A 20,003-nucleotide genomic window follows, 5' to 3' on the forward strand; every position below is an offset into this window, starting at 1 on the left:
CAGTTACATTGTTGAACTCAATGGATTACATTACAATACTTTAAAAAACTAGAGAGTTTATTCACTCTCTAAATAAATTAAGGCAACTCCATGCATTTCGCAGAACTTCTATCTGGTGGTTTCTACGCTGTACGAACACAAATACATCTATCGCTCCCATGTCATTGCCTCTTGTTCTTTCCTTCTGCAATGCTATTGGCTAAGCCAATGCATGGCCATCACATGCACGGGGGATGCAAACTCACGTACCATGGTTGGCCAAAGCATGCCTCTCATCCACTCTCAAGTAGTTCTTAAGAGACAGGTAGGTAAGAGACATGCTCGTAAGGTTCTCCTAACGAGCATGTTCGGGAAACGCACGTAAGAAATAACGATGATTCGTTACTTTGCTTGTAGAGAACCCTCGTAACAACTAAGATCCATCGTTATCGGGAAACGCGGTTTAGTAAGCAGGATTTGGTGGCCGCATTCACTACACTTATAAAATGCAATTCAATGTGGAAGTAATCCAAGTAATTAGTTCTACCATCCACAGGAGTAGTCCTACCATCCACAGGGACCTATAATAACACAGGAGTAGTCCCTAACATCCACAGGAGTAGTCCTACCATCCACAGGAGTAGTCCTACCATCCACAGGAACCTATAATAACACAGGAGTAGTCCTACCATCCACAAGAGTAGTCCTACCATCCACAGGAACCTATAATAACACAGGAGTAGTCCTACCATCCACAGGAACCTATAATAAACAGGAGTAGTCCTACCATCCACAGGAACCTATAATAACACATGAGTAGTCCTATGTTTCACGGTTTTGCACGTTCCTTTGTCCATGCATGTGCACATGCTCCCTCCCCTCTCTCCTGGTTCTTTCCCCTCCTCTCCTTCCCTTTCTCTCTGTCTGTCTCTTCCTCCTCTATGGGCAATAGTGGCAGGCTCCCCTGGGCTTAGGCTGTTTGCCAAATGGGAGTCTTCCATCCACCCTAGGCTCTGGTTTTCCATACCCTACTCTAACAATCAACCTAACCCATCACCATAACCCTAACCATGCACCCTAACCCAGTCTGGTTTTCCTGCAGTAGAGTACCAGGATTAGGGTCTGGAAGGTTCACAGACCTGGAATGCGCCAACTCTGTCTTCATCAGATTCTGAATGCCACCAGCTGTTTCTGAACACTGATGGACTGATAAGCCATTCTTCATGTTCTTCTGTGCACTCAACCAAGCTTTCAGACAACTAACCCTAACCCATCAAAGCTTTCAGAAAACTTCAATATTCACAGGCCCACAGGAAACCTGAGCTTCCACAACAACAGCATTGGTTTCAACAAGTCACACTTCATTTCTTCAAGATACTTAAGACTGATTTACTTTCTGCTGCACAATCTTTATGTGGATCACTTTGGATAAACATGTTTGCTAAATTATTAACGTAAATGTAATGAACCAGCTAACATCTAGCTAACACCTGAACCAGCTAATAGGACGAGTCTGTAAGAGCCGTAGCCACGCTCCGTCTGACAAGGTAGTTCGCCACTCACGGGATTCAAACGCTCGGCCTCCAACTTGCCGAGCACGACCAACTACGCCAAAGAAAAGCTAGCCCTTCTTTGACGCGGGTGTCCTCTTACATTCCCTAAGGAGTGAGTTTCACGGTTCTTACTCCGTTACACTCACCCCTCTGAAACTCACTCCGGCGGTCAGCTGACGCTAACATCGTGAATCCGGGTCACGGCACCAATGTGACGGACGTGGTCTTGCAAGCTCCGTCAGAGGCATACGGGCAACTGTCTGCTCCGACCAGGAGTCGAACCTACCACCTCTAACTTCCGAAGCGCCATCACTACCAACTACGCCAACGAAAAACTAGCGATTCGTTGACGCGGGTGGCCTCTTACATACCTGAGGAGTGAGTTTCATGGTTCTCACTCCGTTACACTAACACCTATTTAACACCTGAACCAGCTAACACCAAGCTAACATTTAAAACATGTAACACCTGAACCAGCTAACACCTACTTAACACCTGAACCAGCTAACACCTAAACCAGTTAACACCTGGTTAACAACCGAACCAGCACACAGAGGGGACAGCACAATTTTCCTTAATATGCTCAGGCTGAGAGACAGAGCAAGAAGGAGAACAGAGAGACTGACAGAGAAAGACACATTGAGAGAAGCAGAGAGAGAAGCAGAGATGCAGAGAGAGAGAAGCCGAGAGATGCAGAGGGAGAGAAGCAGAGAGATGCAGAGAGAGAGAAACAGAGAGAGAAGCAGAGATGCAGAGAGAGAAGCAGAGAGAGAGAGATGCAGAGAGAAATGAAGAAAGAGAGAGACAAAAGGAGAAAGAAAAAGAGAGAGAAGCAGAGAGAGAGAGAGAGGAAATGCCTCTACCTGAGGAGTCATATCCAGATGGTTATAGTTTAAACTGGACGCAGGGTACCCTGTCTTAGTGTAAACAGCTGACCAGCTTCAACAGACGGTGGAATAAGAAGCTCTTTTTTACCCGATGTGCACACAGGGTTTGTCAAACACCCAATAAACAAACACTTACTGTTTAATCAGTGTCACGTTCGCCATGGAATTCTGACAATTCACCAAAGCCGAGTGCGGAATGTCTGAGTATGCTGCGCTCTTGTTGTTGTAGCTGAAGCCTGCTACATCGTCCGCTACACAGCCCCCGAACTAGGTTTCACTACAGACAAAACCCGAACCTCTTTGTACCTATTACATAACTTTCAGACAAGATCCCTCACTACTCCGTACTGTACTTCTTAACACGATCTCACTAAAACTCCCCATTCTAAATTAAGTCAATTGTTTTTCAACTTTTTTTCTGTTTAGGCCTATAGAGTAAGACTGTTTTTATTACTGAAATACAACAGTTTTTGCTTCATTATTCTTGAAGATGTGACGAAGTGTACAAGCATCGTTATGTTATCTAACTGCCCAGCCTACTAACCTGCCCGCCTCCATGACCAGTTTGGACAGCTGTTAGAAAAAGTAGCACCAAACAACAACGCGACGGTGCCATCGCTAATCCAAAAAGTGGTTTTGGTGCTGAAATCCTATCCGAGTTACCCTCCAATAGTTCGAAGTGAGTAGGAATCCAAAGAGACGTAGCTATAAAAACCCGTCGTCTCGATACAGCTTCTTGCGGTCGGGATCAGGGCGAGGGAGGATGCTGATCAGGTGCGCGTGGAAACAATAGAAAATACACCGGGACGCACAGAGCCGCCACCTCAGGTCCCAGCTGGCTCCTCAGAGGTCTGGATGGCGTAAACCCTCCCCCAATCTCTCAGACTTCAGTCCGATGGTTTCTTTGTAGCTACTGGTAGCCTATGCTTTGCAATGCTGAAAGTGCCAAATTACTCTGTACGCCTTTTTAAAATGACAGATAATGTAGCCTTGGTCTAAATTTGTTAAAAGGTTGGACACATTTCTGTGGCGTAACCAGGTTTTTTCACCTGTTGTAGCCTAACCCTACAACCAACGACTCCAAGCAGGTGGACAGACTGCGAGGAGACCTCTTAGTTGTCACCTGATGTATATCTGTTCTGCAATACCAAGGACTCTAACAACGCACTTGTGGTCTACTGTAGAGAACTCTATTGTCAAGTTTCCTTGCAAAATCGCGAGGACGGAGAACGCACCTATCAGAGATTGAGATGTGTGTGATTGTTTTTTCTGTTGCGCAATACCCCGGGCGCAGCTAGTTTAAGCAGCTAACCCATTATCGCTAGTGATAATGACAACACTGACATTGTCAGCGCAACTTTTGATCGACTTTTGTTTTACTTTTTGTGTATTATTATGTATATTTGTCTTTTGCGATAGTATGGCTGCTACTTTGTTTGTACAATAAAATTATAGACAAACTCAAAAACTCATGTTTGTTACATTTAGCTCATCTGGTGGATGAGTATAAAATGTTATTTAATATTGTGAAGCTCCTGCCCTAAGACAAACATTGGCCTTTTAAAATGGCCTTTTAAATAATAGGAGGTACAGACAAGATGGAGTGAAGCAGAAGGACACTGGTGGCACTGCTATCAAGTCGCTTCACCTGAATTCTGAGGGACAGAATGACAGAAGGATGATACAGAGGCTGTGTAATTATGTTGGCACATATCTTTCTCATTAAAGTGGTGGAATAATCAACCAAGTAATTAGAAGCAAGTAGAAAACCCCAATGGAATAGAATTGGACTAAAGTAAACACCTTACATTCTAAATTCTTCATGTAACAAGGCTGAAGTTGGTTTCTTATTTGTAGCTTCTGATTTGTGATTAATGGTTAACATTTTTTTTTTAAATGGCTTCCTATTTGCAACTGCTATATTTCCAAGTCTATAAGATGATTCAGAAATTATTTTAAGCATCTAAATAATCTTGAACAACAACAACAATGATTCAATGACGATCAAAAACTTGACAATGAATCAACATGTTTAGTATTATCCTTTCTAACATTTAATGTAACTAGTGCACAGCGCCCGTGATGCAGGTGATGATGAAGATTTTAGTGACACACAAACACAGAGATTATTGGAATTATCAGAATCAGAATGGGATTTATTCGCCATGAAAGTTTGCACAGACAAGGAATTTGCTTTGGCAGGAAGGTGCATACAATAAACATATAGGGACCTAAAATTTAAATATGTGGACTAAGGGTACATAAACTAGCAGTACTAAGTGGAATTAAAATAAAATAAAATATACAAAATCATTATCGAACTATCAATATACAGTATCGATAGTTCAGTGCTTGTGGTTTTTGTGCCTGTTATGCAGCTGCAGTTTTTATCAGTTGCTTGGGTACCTACATTTCTCTGATCACAATTGACATTCTCAAAACTTTTTGTTCAATGTCCATATCCTCTAGTAATTTATGCACATCATAAAAGCATTTAATCATTCTAATGAACAAATTGCCAATGCCTTTGTATATTCATGCGAATGAATCTTACCTACAATTGTCTGCTGCCTCCTACATTACCAATTGCTTATGAATAGTTGATCGATATGCCTTTTGGTTTTCTGTTGATAGTCTTTCCCCTTCATTGTCATAGCCTAGTGACAATGTACAGGGTTTAATATTGGCCAAATAACCAAAACGAATCCCCTATGGTTTAAAGGAAGAGGGGAAACTGAACAGTGTATTACGCTCTGGATAAGAGCGTCTGCTAAATGACTAAATGTAAAATGACTAAATGTATTAACATTAACCAAATAATGCCAATACCAATGGAAATTGCAGTTATTTTACTCTATGGGTTAAATCAGCAAGTATGGTCGATTTAAGGTTAAATTAAATAGATATTTAATAACATTGCAAATTAATGAAATCAATTAAATTGCAAACATGTTACAAAATGAAGGTTTTAAATCTTACCTGCTCTACCATGATTATTGTAAACCAGAGAGAAAAAGCAAGAGGTGAGGAAGAAGGACAAGCCAGAGCTGAGGAGAAGGTCTCAGGAGATCAAGAATCAACAGAACAATGCTTCACAATTCCTTTTATACACAAGAACAACCAATCAGACCACATGTTGACCCTTACTTATCAACATATGACTAGCAATGCGACAGTAAGTTACACAATGAGGTGTGAGACCCATCAAGTAAAGATTCCAACCAGCAACTCCAAATTTTACCATATGAGAGGTGGGGGCAGGGTGACACCACAACATGGTTAATCATTATGACTATTTTTTGTGAACAATAACACAAGGAATCCTTTTTAGGGCACTGACATCTTTATTGACAAACAAGTCTTTTAGACCAAGTTATAGATTTCCTTGCAGGTAATCCATTGTATGGTTTGAATTGTTGATCCATGTCACACAATAGCTTACCAGCTCAATGCTGTTATATTTAAATCTAAGGACCAGTTCCACAGCTGAAGCCATATTCATTGTGGCAGATCCATGGATGAAAATCTGGCAAGCTCGATTTTATTCCAAAAATTTGGTAATTAGGTAATCTGGCTTTCATAACTCAGCGCCTAGCCTCTTACTGACATCACCGCACATGACTGGTTGTTGGGTATGTGAGTGGAAATACATCTAACATGCTAATGCATATAACGCATCTGGCGTGTGCTAAATGACAAAAAATATCCGACGCCATCACCCAGGTGTGCCAATCACTGGAACGAGACCAAAAAAAAACTGTCCAACTTCTCCCTATAGTGCTTAACCAGCCATTAGATACACATACAAATAGGGCCCCAAAAAATACTGACACAATCGGAATTTACATGTCACCTTCAATGCGCCCGTATTCACTCGTAGAGAAACTGTGGTTTGTTTTGCTTTTCCCTCCGTTGTACCGAACTCGTACCGAACCGTGATGTCTGAACCGCGGTATGAACTGAACCGTGACTTCAGTGTACCGTTCCACCCCTAATATATATATATAGATCTAATTTCTCACCTACACCATTGTCGTAATAATAAAATAAAATGAATAAAAAAACGTGAGGTATCGGTCTTTGGTATCGGGGGTATTTTTACGAGTACGAGTACAAGTACTTGAACTTGGTATCCCTATCCCTATCCAAAACCATCTCCACTGTCTTAAGAGCATTGAGCTGTATGTTGTTCTGGCTACACCAGGTCCCCAGGTTGTCCGCTTCCCACCTATAGTCAGACCAATGAGGGTGGTGTCGTCTGCAAACTTCAAGAGTTAGACGGACGGATGACTGGAGGTGCAGCTGTTGGTGTACAGAGAGAAGAGCAGAAGGGAAAGGACGCAGCCCTGAGGAGATCCGGTGCTGATGGACCGGGAGTCAGAGACTTGTTATCCCAGCTTAACGCACTGCTTCCTGTCAGCCAGGAAGTCTGTGATACACCTGCAGGTGGAGTTCAGCTGGGAGAGCTTGTCCTGAAGCAGGGTGAGGATGATGGTGTTGAAGGCAGAGCTGAAATCCACAAACAGGATCCTGGCGTAGGATGCTGGGGAGTCCAGGGGTCTCATTTATAAACGTTGCGTACGCACATAACGTGGCTGAAAATGTGCGTATGCCACTTCCCATGCAAAGGTTGTGATTTATAAAAAACTAACTTGATGGGAGAATGTGCGGTCCTCCACACAAACTCTGACCCATTTGTAGGCCTACGCACATTTTGGAGACTTTGGGAATTGGCGACGCAGATGACCGTAATGAGCGAAGCAAGTTCAGGCATAGCACTCGGGCAGCGCGCGCCATATCACCCATTGCCGTATTCTCAGCCCATAGTCTTTGCTTGATAGGCAGATAATGGTCCGTTGTTAACGAGTAGTTATGCAGGAAGTAATAGGTAGTACTACATTAACACCGAATTTAATACTATTAACTATTATGGAACCAAGATTAACAAAGCAGTAATTAATAGCTAATTTACTACAAAGGTAGTTACTTGGTAGGTATTTGGTTATTACTAAATACATATATCCACATTGAGAACTACTTGTGAACTATGACCAATTAAGAAAGAATAACCAATGAATTACTAATCACAAAAGTGAACAACAGTTTTTTTTACTATTAACGTGGTCATAACATTTCAGAAGCTTGTGCCTCAAATGATGTCTTTGTGGAAACCAGTTTATGAATGACTATGATTAACGTTATAACATGTCCCCCCCAATATTTGATCATACTGTATGATTATGGGACACGTCCTCCCCAATATTTGATGATACTGTATGATTATGCATGCAATTTCGATGTGACTGCTATTACGTCTTTCTGCAGCTCCGAAAATATCAAATCCCGACCGGTCCATTTTCCAAATCCAGTCGACTTGGCTTACCGAAACCTATTTGTCCTGAAATCCATGTCATGTTTTCCCTATACCTATACTCTGGTGCAAAGTCAATTAGTGAGTTTGTAGCGTGAAATCATTTGGCACATTTTTATGGATGGTAAATATCCAGTATTTGGCTAACATAATCCCTTAGATAACGACTAGGTGAATTTCACTAGAATTTCTAATTGTAGGCTAGAATTAGTGCGAATTTCGAATTGTGGAATTAGTGCGAATTTTGATTGCAATAATATACAGTTTGTATGAATGGGACTTTTTACAAGCTAGTCGACAGCTAGCCTGGCTTTACAGCTAGCAACAACTGTAGCTAGCGTTTTGGGCCATGTTCCTGTTCTCTGAATTGGGCCATTTGTTATTTCTTCCTTCATCATTTTCATCCCTTTGGAATTGTGTTGCTGTTGTATTTCGTAGTAGTGGCCAATGCTATACTCAGAGTGAGTATAGGCCTAACGTTATACGTTAGTTTGGGTTAGGCATGTAGCGTTACTTACTTAATACTTATTTAGCAATTATGTTTGGCTCAGTTTTTCATCAGTTTGTTGAATGTGTTGAATGTTTCATTCAAAATACAGAATTTTTCTTTCAATTCTAGGTTTCATCATTGTGCCAAACAAAGAATGTTTTTTTCAGACTTATTTTACAAAGTGCTTTATTCTTGCATGCCCATGTGCATTTTTGCATTAAGTAGGATTTTCTTTTACGATTTCATGGAAATCTTCCAGTGCATATAATTAAAAAAATGTTGCCCAATCTGCAGTTGTTTTATGTTGTAGATCTTGCGAGGTAACATGTTTTTCACTTTGAAATAATGGTCCAGATTACAGCGGAATGACAAGGTAACGCTTGAGTAATTAGTGAGGAGTTAACATGTTTGTCACTTTAAAATAATGGTACACATCACAAGTAGTTCCTGCAGGATGACAAGGTAACGCTTAAGTAATTAGTGATGAGTTAACATGTTTTTCACTTTAAAATAATGGTCCACATCACAAGTAGTTCCTGCTGATGACAAGGTAATGCTTGAGTAATTAGTGAGGAATTAACATGTTTTTCACTTCAAAATAATGGTCCACATCACAAGTAATTCCTGCAGGATGACAAGGTAATGCTTGAGTAATTAGTGAGGAGTTATACTGGTTTTCACAATATAAGTCTAATTTTATATTTATACACATACTGTACAGGCATACATTTCTGTGAGGCACTAGTGATATTCTAACAAGCATTATAATCTGGAAAATGTGGTTTTGCGCTTATCGCAACATAAATGCAGGATGCAAATTGTTTTTGACAAGAGAACAATGTTTATATTCATATCCTAAAGAGAAGTCCTCCTCAGATGGGTACTGTAACATAAAGGTAGGTCTTTGGAGTCTGAGACATATTGAACTGACACTCAAGAGCTCATAATAGTGAACTAATCCAATCATGAGCGTGTCAGCATCACTTCACAATCATAAACATTTTTAAACAAATTATCATTATTTGTATTATACCATGTTTAAGTTTGAAATAAACAGAGAACATACGTCCATCCTTTGGTAAGAGAAGTCACAATCTCAACCTGTAGCTACGTATTTGGGGGGATATAATATTCATAAACTGGTTTCCAGGCCCGTAACGGAAACGCATGATGCCCCCCCCCACAGAATAAGCCTGAGAGCCCCCCCCCCCCCCCCCCCCCCCACAACATATGTAACGGACAATGTAATACAAATACCGACGGGACGAACAGGACCGATCACAGGGGCGGTTTTAGGCACGGGCGGACCGGGCAGACGCCCGGAGCGGCATTTTTTCATGTCACGTGGGGGGCGCACGAGCATAAAATAAATTAAAAAAAATCTGCGCCGCGAAGCGGTTTTCTCTTTTCTATCATTTCACTGTGTGGGGAATTGGCAAATTGGCGCCCCCTTCAGGCAGCTGCAGGCACCCCTGCTTGCTGAGAAGGTGCCGTGCACAGAAGCTGTGTGAAAAAAGAGGAGGGGGACAGACAGCTCACCTGACTGGGTCTCCCAAATGGAACGGAGAAAGGGGGGGGAGGGGGGGTCCACTGTATAGTGCAATACTTAATAATTAGTGGGCTAAAGTCAGTTGCACCTCGACCTTCTTCCAAATAACTCACATTTCATTCATAATATTATAAATATAGGCCTAAAGTTCCTGCACATTTTAGTTTTTTTTAATTGTGTGAAAAAAAAAGAAAAGAAGAAGAGGAGAAACGAGAAAAAGATAAAGGTATGCAAATATGTCTCTGTATGATTATTACGGTATCCATGTCATGAATGAAGGGCTAATGTTAATTGGTGGGTATAAGCTAACTCTTACGTTTGTTAGCCTTTTTGCTATGATGCTTGCTATGCAACAACAATATTTCGGTTTTAACTCAACAAACACGAGATAACATTTCACCATAATAGTGTGCTTTGCAACAAAACTGTTACAAGTTCAGTTATTATTTATTTTCATTATTTAGGTTAGGCCCTGTAATTAGCCAACGGAATTTTCAAATCTGTAGGTAGTTTCAAAGACGAACATTTGCTATTTGCTACAACTATATTTCGTGACAAAGTATAGTTTAACGTCATAACTAAAAGTGTTCCTCCCTAAAAGTTATATTAATATAGCATGTAATAACAGACATTTAGCGTGTAAGGGCATGTTTATGTAACCCTCCTATTATGTTTGGTGTCAATTTGACCCCAGGCTGTTTTAGCTGTATAGAACATAATCGGTCTTACCATAACACCCTTTTGATTTCAATGGGGGGGGGGGGGGGGGGGGGCAAGGGCGTCTCGCCCTGGGTGTAATTCAATGTAGAACCGCCACTGCGCGATCAACTGAACTTTTTTGAACATTCTGAAGAGCCGTATAATAAATGCAAGATATCAAAACTCAAGCTTGTCTTGAGAGGGCAATGTATTCAATAAGAAAAAAACACTCAAACAGAGCATATGTTACAACAACATAACAAGTAGGCCTACATATATAGTCGATACTTTCTACAGGTTTGCAGGTGAATAGCCTACACATATGCGCGTCTTTTAGCAAATCTGTGTGCAAAGTCTTTTACCACACTCTTTACATCTACACTGCGCGCACGTTCATTTTCAATGCTAAGGATGGCCACACCTGACAGCCTCTCTTGTGACATGGAGCTTCTGAGATATGTTTTGATCAGTTTCAGCTTGGAAAATGACCTTTCAGCGCTTGCGACAGTCACGGGTATTGTCAGAAATAATTTGATGGCCGTGGCTACATCAGGCACACTTGAAAGTGTGGAGTTGTGTTTTATTATTAGCGTGTTCGCTAAATCATAAATTGAGCCATTTTTTGTTGTGTGAATCTTTTAGAAAGCAATGACTGTACGTTTTACACGATCATAATATGAATATAACTGAAATACAATGACTTATTGTAACTTTGATTATGTTGTTTGTATGTTTAAATAGTCAAACGCAATTGCTGCAACTGCACGATACTACTGTCGCATACGTTATCATGTTTGCTAATAATGTCAGTTATGTAATATATTTTATAATTAATTTGCTTTTTTTTGTAGTTTCACTCCATTTCAATGTTGTCAGCTTGATAGGAAGTCAATAAAGGAGCAAGGTTCATTTTCCTGGCTCTTGGAAAGGAGGCTCACTGTTAACGCTAGGAAGCACAACACAGACAGAGCAGTACAGCTGTCAAAGTATAACTTTTGTTAGCTATGTGGTACAGTAATGTTAGCTATAGCAAACAGTACAATACCTGTCTCTTCTGGCAGATGAGTGCATCCTTCACCGGCTGGTCGAAAAAGACTTGTAATTTTGGAAAGTTTGGCATTTAATTCAGAAATTTTCTGTTTTGAATGCCGCTTTTGGGCACTGCTTTTAAATGTGCCTTTCATTTTTCCTACGCTATAGTTAGCTACCTATTTGCAGCGGGCTCGCCGGTCTGTGTGACCATCTGACCTACTTCGTGATGTCACTTACCTAGCTAACAAAGAAAGCACAATTAAATATACTTGTCTTTATTTTTATATCAACTCTGGAAACACAGACAAGACAATAAGACATCCCATGTAATTCAAATTGGATAAAAATAAAATAAAAAAACGGGGGGCCTGCCACCCGCGAGGCCCCCCATCCCTGCGAGGCCCCCCCGCGGTGCGTGGACTGCGGGGGTAATCTCTACGGGCCTGCTGGTTTCCACAAAGAACCCATTTGATGCACAAGCTGTTCAGAGTATAAAAAAAAACTAATTGTTCACTTTTTAGACAAGTTACTTTTGTGATTAGTAATTAATTGGTTCTTCTTTCTTAATTGGTCATAGTTCAGGGTTAGGGTTAGGGTAAGTAGTTCTCAATGAGGATATATGTATTTAGTAATAACCAAATACCTACCAAGGAACTACCTTTGTAGTAAATTAGCTATTACTTACTGCTTAGTTAACCTTGGTTCCATATTAGTTAATAGTATTAAATCCGGTGTTAATGTAGTACTACCTATTACTTCCTGCATACCTACTCGTTAACAACGGACCATTATTCTAAAGTGTTACCAGTAGGGTTACTGTTACTAAAAGCTGCCCTGTTTGTCACTGCTTGACCGAGCCGAACAGAAGTGCTTGCTGTATTCGCGTCGTTTAAATTGGTTGTTAAAAATCGTGGAGCAGATCCAATCTAATCGTGATCTATTCGCTCGCATTTGATGACGTTTCATTCCATTCCGAAGCAGCGGTATGATGAATACAGCGGAAGCAGTACATCGTCCTAGTGACGTTTTAAGTAGCCTAACAATGGAGACAGCAAACATTGGTTAATAGCTTACATTTAACTGGATAAATCCTGAACAGCAAAGAATCGATCAATGATAAGTCATGAACATCCCTAGCAGGGATGTGTCCTGTGAAGGAATGAATCTATGATGCTAATCCTGCGACTTTCATATTTGTCATGTCTCTTACTTTAGGAGACACATCAATACTTAAAATCCCATGACATGCTGTTTTTGGATGCTTTATACAGGCCTTAGCGGTCCCCTAATACTGTAGCCTATCTGGTCTATCTTCAGTCTTTTGCACGCATGTTGTCTTATGACATCGTAAGGGAACATTTTCAAATTGGACTATTGGACGTAGGGAGTCAGGTGGCTGAGTGGTGAGGGAGTCGGGCTAGTAATCTGAAGGTTGCCTGTTCGATTCCCAGCCGTGCCAAATGATGTTGTGTCCTTGGGCAAGGCACTTCACCCTACTTGCTTCGGGGAGAATGTCCCTGTACTTACTGTAAGTCGCTCTGGATAAGAGCGTCTGCTAAATGTAATGTAAATGTAAGAGGGCCTCACTATTGAGCTTCATTTCAATGAGCTTCATCACTAACCCTAACCCTCAAAGGTGGAGAAGAATACCAGGGCTCGGTTTACACCTTTAAGATATACCAATGTGTACTGACAATGCTGAACATGTTTCAGATATAATCAATATGTCAGATAAATGAGTAACGATAATGATGAACAGAGAAGCTTGTGAGACGTTCTGCATGAAGCCAGCTATGCTGATTGCAATAGATATCTGCATGCTCCAGGTAGCCTGCAGGGATGCTTCCCCAATCTGTGCCATCGTCAAAGGGCAAGTGAATATTGTCAACCCCTGCCTGGCTTCAATATTCTTATACATACACTGTAAAAAAAAAAAATTACTGCACTTTTTCTGTAAATTATACGTGTTTTTTTCTGTATTTCTGAATGACAAGGAAATACAGATGGAAAGACAATGGCAAACTGTAAATTTATCATTTTACATAAACATTACAGCCAAATGTTACTTAAAAATACACAAAGATCAGTTTTTTTACAAATATTAATAACATTTTCACCAAAATGTTCTGTCCAAACACTTAATTTCACTTTATCAAAACTAGCTAATTTAACAGTTATTTTCCAGATATTTACTTTTATCCCACGGACAAATAACATAATTTTTGGTTTAGAATTGAACTGTGAACTGAGCTCGGGTAGTTGACGTCATGACATCCCAGCATGCACTAGTCAATATCAAAGACTACAAAAGCCTGCAAAAACCTTTTTGGGGCTATCTCGTTGTTCATGATCATTGATCAATGCACTTTTAGTAAAGCTCTCTCGGAAGTCGTTTTGGATAAAAGCGGCTGCTAAATTAATAAATGTAAAGACTCCAGAGTAGGACGAAGGAAAGTTGATTAGATAGTTGTGTAGCGGCAACGCTCCTGTTACCCAGAATTCCCGCGGCAAGCTGAGAAGCTACAGAGTTAAAGGTTTAAGCTTAGTTAACCCTTGTGCTGCCTTCGGGTCACATGACCCAAAGGTTCATAACGAACCATCGTTGTGTTTACCCAATTTTACCCAATACAAAAACAAATAAAAATAATTTTCTTTTAACATTCGCAATGTGGGGGGTCTGAGACAGCCCAACGGTTAAAAGAAAATGCTTAACTTTGTTTTTGTATGCGGTAAAGTTGTCGCAATACAACGGTGGGTCACAATGACTGATGGGTCAGAATGACCCGAAGATAACACAAGGGTTAAATAAGCATTGTTTGGAGTTTTGTTGTTGTGTTCGTTCGGCGCAGCAAGAAGACCCCGTGGGAAGTAGGACAAAAAATAAAGAACTACAATTTAAAATAAGATCTGTAATTTCGTTTTGGTTTCCTTGTTTATGAAATATTCAGTTTCAAGATGAAATTAGAGAGGGTACAATCTGAGGAAATTGTAGGGTGTGCTTGCTTGCGTCGGTTGCATAGGGGTCCGATATTTCTGTATATTTTATATAAAAATGCATACTTATTATTTATAAAGATTACATAGATTTAAAAGCATTTTTTTGCTGCTCATTTACAACTGAAAATACGAGTGAAGTGTAGAATGAAATAGATGTCTTCTCATTTCCCCTGCAAGAGGCAGCCTAATCGTTGAATCAAAACCAATAAATTTGGCAGACCGGTGTAAAAATTTACCTAATCTCTGATTTAAACGTCCTTTTAAGTTTTTCCCTTCTCGTGATATTTTCGGGCATTTAGCCTACTGTACTCATATTGCATTCATTCATGAATAAAGAACCCCCTTTGAAGATTATTCTACGACGTTACCGGCAGTAGAAGATGGAATCGCAATTCAAACAGTATCATCTGAAAATATGCCCCCCAAAACGTAAATAAGCTTGACATTTATTTAGTGGAAAAACGCTCATTCATAAAAAGCTCACTGGTAGCAATCATTGTCAGTAACAACGCAAAATGTAAATGTAAAAACGCCCCTGTGTGGAAAAGCTGCCCCGGTAAATTGTACTACTGTACTAGACTACTGCTGTGTTCGTCTTGGTAGCGATTGCGTTGGTTCAATTGGATTTAACGTTCCGTTGTACGGTTTAGCCTGAAATTAATTGTTTTCATGAACAGATTGACAAAGTTTAGGCTGTGGCAATGAAGTTGAGGGTAGTTAGATAGACTTTTGATTTAACCCTTGTGTTATCTTCGGGTCATTCTGACCCATCAGTCATTGTGACCCATCGTCATATTGCGACAAATTTACCTCATACAAAAACAAAGTGAAGCATTTTCTTTTAACTGTCGGGCTGTCTCAGACCCCCCACATTGGAATGGTTAAAAGAAAATTATTTTAATTTGTTTTTGTATTGGGTAAAATTGGGTAAACACAACGATGGTTCGTTATGAACCTTTGGGTCATGTGACCCGAAGGCAGCACGAGGGTTAAGTAAGGGGAGTGCCAAACATGTTCTGTCGCCGTTTGACTTCCTAAACAGCTGTGTAGATGTTTTTGTAGTGTGTCGCGTAGGCTACAGCGTTGCAGTGAGCAACACTGGTTTGAAACCACAGGTAATGATAATTTCACCAACAAATCGTTTACTTGTAATGTAATGTCATAATAAATCCTACAACGAAAATGTATTTGCGAGGAATGTTTATTTTAACGATTGAAAACAGATGTATCATAGACCACTGTAGTATGTGTTGCCCGGGAAACAGAGGCTAATGTCATGATGCTATGCTTCAGTGAAATAGTAGACTACCGTTTCCGAAAGTTCATGTGGGCGTACTTCCTTAATAATATCAGCTAATATTGTACATTACATTTCACAATTGTGTTACACATCACAAAGTAAAATGAGTAAATAGTTATCACCCTGGCCTCTTTGCTTGTGGCGTTTCTGCAGCTGCCTTGCAGTAAAGCTATAGTTAGCTTAGCTATCCCCCAAGTTAACAGATGCGAAACGAATGTTCTGCTACAGGTAGTCACGCGTGTTTTCGTGACGTTAGTGACGTCAGTGACTGTGGCTAGCAAGTTAGCCACCGTTAGCTTCACTTTTCGCCACAGAAACGTAATTTTAACTTAAACCATACAACGGAACGTAAATCAAAATACAACCAACGCAATCGCTACCAAGACGAACCTTTTGACACCGCCGTTGTGTATAAACGGCGGTGTATCCAAATATTGACTGATCCTTAGGGGGGGCGAAAATAAACAATAAACTAGAAAAGGCTGTTCCTGCGAAACAGCAGTGAGAATGCTGAAAACCTGAATGGGGATAGCTGACCATGCTGAAAAAGCTGAAAATAGTGAAAATTTAGTAGAAGGTTATCAGCTGAAGCTTCAAAGCAACCGAAAGGTATTTTTGAAAGGGGCTGGAGCAGCATTCCAACAATGATTTGAAAGGATTTACCATTACTTTTAAAGGGAGAATAATTTGCACAAAAACCTTAATATTTTAAAAAGTATAAAAGTGAGAAATGAGAAAATACCCGCAAGCTGAAAGCTGAAATGAATTTAAAAAATGTGTGAGTCACACAAAAGAGGCAGTGTGGAAGCTGAACTGCATCATCTAACAAAGCTAAGAGCTAAAATAGCCTACAATGCGGGAGAAGCTGAAAGCTGAACTGTTAAACCTAAGAAGTAGGCTAGCTAGTCGTAACAAGAATATTATCGTTTTAACAGCTGAAATTATAGTTGGGATAGTAATAGCAGTAGCAGATGTAGCCTACCATTGAGTGCGTTTACTCGGCTTTCTTAGTAGGATTCAATGTGTTGATGGAATGAAACATACAGCAGTAGGGCCGATACAGTACAGGAAGACACGGCGACACTTTGTTGCAGAAGGATGATGGTGCAAGTTTTGTCCGTGGAGCATACAACGATTAATAAAAAGAATCATGTAGACGATCTTATTGAGTAATCGCATAACTAATTACACATGTAAACGGAGTAATCGTATGGCATAAATCGACAATTGCTAGTAATCGGGTTTCTCATGGTCAAGTAAACGTACCAATCACCTGTGTGAGAGACTGAGTGGTGCGTGTCTGTCGTTACGGTGATGGTACAGCTATGATTGCTAACGCGCTGAGGGCAGAGAATAAGAGAAATGTAGCTAGAATCCACACCTCAAACAAGATAACCTAGACGCAAAACTGTACGTCCAATCCAAAATCTATGGATATTTTCCGAGACCCAAGACTGCCGAAACCAGAGATATTCTTTATATGTCTGTGCAGTCAGAAATACGACTCTACCTGCAGTTTCAAAAACGTGTTCCTTCTGCTTTCCTGGTGCGTGTTTGTTTGGTTGCCACGGTGATGGCGCAGCTGTGATCGCTAACGAGCTGGGCAGAGAGAATAACTAATGTAGCTAGAATCCACACCTCAAACAAGTTAACCTAGACGCAAAACTATACGTCCAATCCAAAAAATAAGGATATTGTCCGAGACAAAGACTCTGCCGAAACTAGAGATGTCTTTTATATTTCTGTGCGGTCAGAAATACGACTCTACCGGCAGTTTCAAAATCTTGTTCTTTTTGCTTTCTCTGACGATTTTGTCACCAGATTTGCATTAGTCTCTAAGGGGCGAGAGTTGGACTTTGTCTCGCTTTCGTGGGGCTCTGAACAAATGTGTACGTCTGTTGGATTCAACAGACAACTGTCTACGACCAGCACAAAATTAGCTATCTATTGATCTAAAAACGAAGCATGAAGAGCGAAAATTGTGGCAATGCTGGCAAACTAGAAATATTTTTTCAACGACATCCGAAGCTGCCCTCCACTCTAAGCGTTTCAGTCTGCACTCTAGGGTTTCACGTAAACACCCATGTAAATCTCAGAAACGGCTTGAAAAAGTAATGAAACATAATCAGTGATGTTGAAAAAAGTTGAATAGATATAAAAAAGCTGAATTATTTAAAAATATTTTAGGATTTTGTCAACATTTTAAAGTTTAAATGGTGGCTCTAGCTGAAAGATTGAGGAAGAAGAAGGATTTGGAAGTTGAAGAAGTTTAAAGACGTTTGAGAGGATTTGAAAGAAAACTCCATTGGAAACCCATGTTAAAAATATTATGAATATTGATTTATATTAATTCAAGCATAAGAGGTACAAAGCTGAAAAGTCATAGCAACCATGGCCTGAAACTGCTGAATATTTTGATAGCTGAACGGTTTTAATAGCTGAAGATTTGAAGGCGCTGAAAGGTGTCTTGGAAGAAATAGAAGAAGAAGATGCTTGAATAAAGATTCAAAGAACATGTTGGAAGCAGCATTCCAACAATAAGAAGTTGAATAAAGATTCAAAGAACAATACTTGGAATGCTGAAGCAGCATTCCAACAATAATAAAGAGAAACAGGAAAACAATATATATGTGAGAGAACAAAGGTGTCAGTCAGGTGGCTGAGCGGTGAGGGAATCGGGCTAGTAATCTGAAGGTTGCCAGTTCGATTCCCGGTCATGCCAACTGACGTTGTGTCCTTGGGCAAGGCACTTCACCCTACTTGCCTCAGGGGAATGTCCCTGTACTTACTGTAAGTCGCTCTGGATAAGAGCGTCTGCTAAATGACTAAATGTAAAAAGGTTGTGCCCTTGCCGAAGGCAAAGCACACCCAAATAGGACAAACAAACGTTTTCCATTATTGGTGTAAACAGAAAAACGGAAAAACAAAATGTAGATTTGTTTTTTTGTTTGCTGGATTGAATGGAATAAATCAATGATCAGATGATTGGTTACACAAACCACTTTGGAATGCGCTTTCAAAAAGCTCAGTTTTCGCAATCAAAAACGCTGTTTCAGTGTGGAAAGAAGGCCAAAACCGAGTTTTCAAAGAAAAACGTAGTGTGGACAATTAAGGCCAATCTGTAAAGAATTTAGTTTTGCTAGTAGGCTAGGCTATTTGTATGGAGGATTGTAGGGGCCAAAACTAAATAAATACAGAAATAATTAAATAAATGAATGGTTAAATACTTGGATAAATAAATAATAATACAACACAAAGCTTAAATAAATGACTAATTATATAATTTAATGACTTAATTGACATACAAAATATATAAATTACAAATTAAATGAGACACTAAATATATGAAAATGTTACATGTATTTGTGTGTATATATTAGTGGTGTGCCATTATCGGCGTTAACGGGCGTTAACGCGCTGCGACTCTTATCGGCGATAAAAAAAATATTGCCATTTATCTATTCTCAAAGTTGGGTTGGGAGCTGGGTCTATACTACGCAAGCTATGATGACTTTCACCTTGATATTTTAACGCGGATGTATACCTAGCTGAATTGCACTGTAGGGGGCGAGAACGAGTCTTCGAACCTGTGTGTATCCCTTGTGTATGAAATTATCACATCAAACGTGACGTGCTAACATGGATGCAGCTATAAAGCCGCCTGGTTTGCTTCAGGGAAAATGTATTTTTAAGAAGCTTCCCAATGGAAACATCGACAAGACTAAGGTTGTTTGCACCTTGTGCTATGCGGAATTAGTTTACTCTAGGAGTTCTTCCAGTCTCAAATACCACCTAAACGCAAAGCATCCCTTAACTAATGCGGAAGATGCCGGGCCAAGCACTGATGTAGCGCAGGGGAAGAGTCGTCGTCAAACTACGATGTTTGAGTGCAACCGAGGCAAGCCCGTCAGCACAGCCCTATCAACCAAGCTAACTAATCTAATAAACAGTTAATAAACACAATTACATCTTATTGAACATAATTTATTTTCATCACCAATTATCATAGTAGAACAGCTTTCTCAAGCAGTTTGTGATGCATTTTGGAAACAGTAGATGAGCTCCTGGTCTAATGCGCCACCTGGCTTGAGAAACCCGTTCTCAAAGACTTACTTTTCATTATTTGGGTAGCACACATATTCTGAA

At 40.1% G+C, this 20,003-nt stretch overlaps 1 protein-coding gene across 1 annotated transcript in view; it reads right to left on the reverse strand.

Moving 5' to 3' along the window:
- The window catches only part of LOC136942912 (fibulin-7), a 44,578-nt gene extending 41,543 nt beyond the window's left edge, over positions 1-3,035 (reverse strand). Inside the window, exon 1 of the mRNA XM_067235967.1 lies at positions 2,964-3,035. Within this exon, the coding sequence (XP_067092068.1) occupies positions 2,964-3,035 (72 nt within the window). The remainder of the gene's footprint in view (positions 1-2,963) is intronic.
- Between the last annotated feature and the right edge of the window lie 16,968 nt (positions 3,036-20,003).

This window comes from Osmerus mordax, chromosome 5 (genome assembly GCF_038355195.1).
Source record: "Osmerus mordax isolate fOsmMor3 chromosome 5, fOsmMor3.pri, whole genome shotgun sequence".
Lineage (NCBI taxonomy): Eukaryota > Metazoa > Chordata > Actinopteri > Osmeriformes > Osmeridae > Osmerus > Osmerus mordax.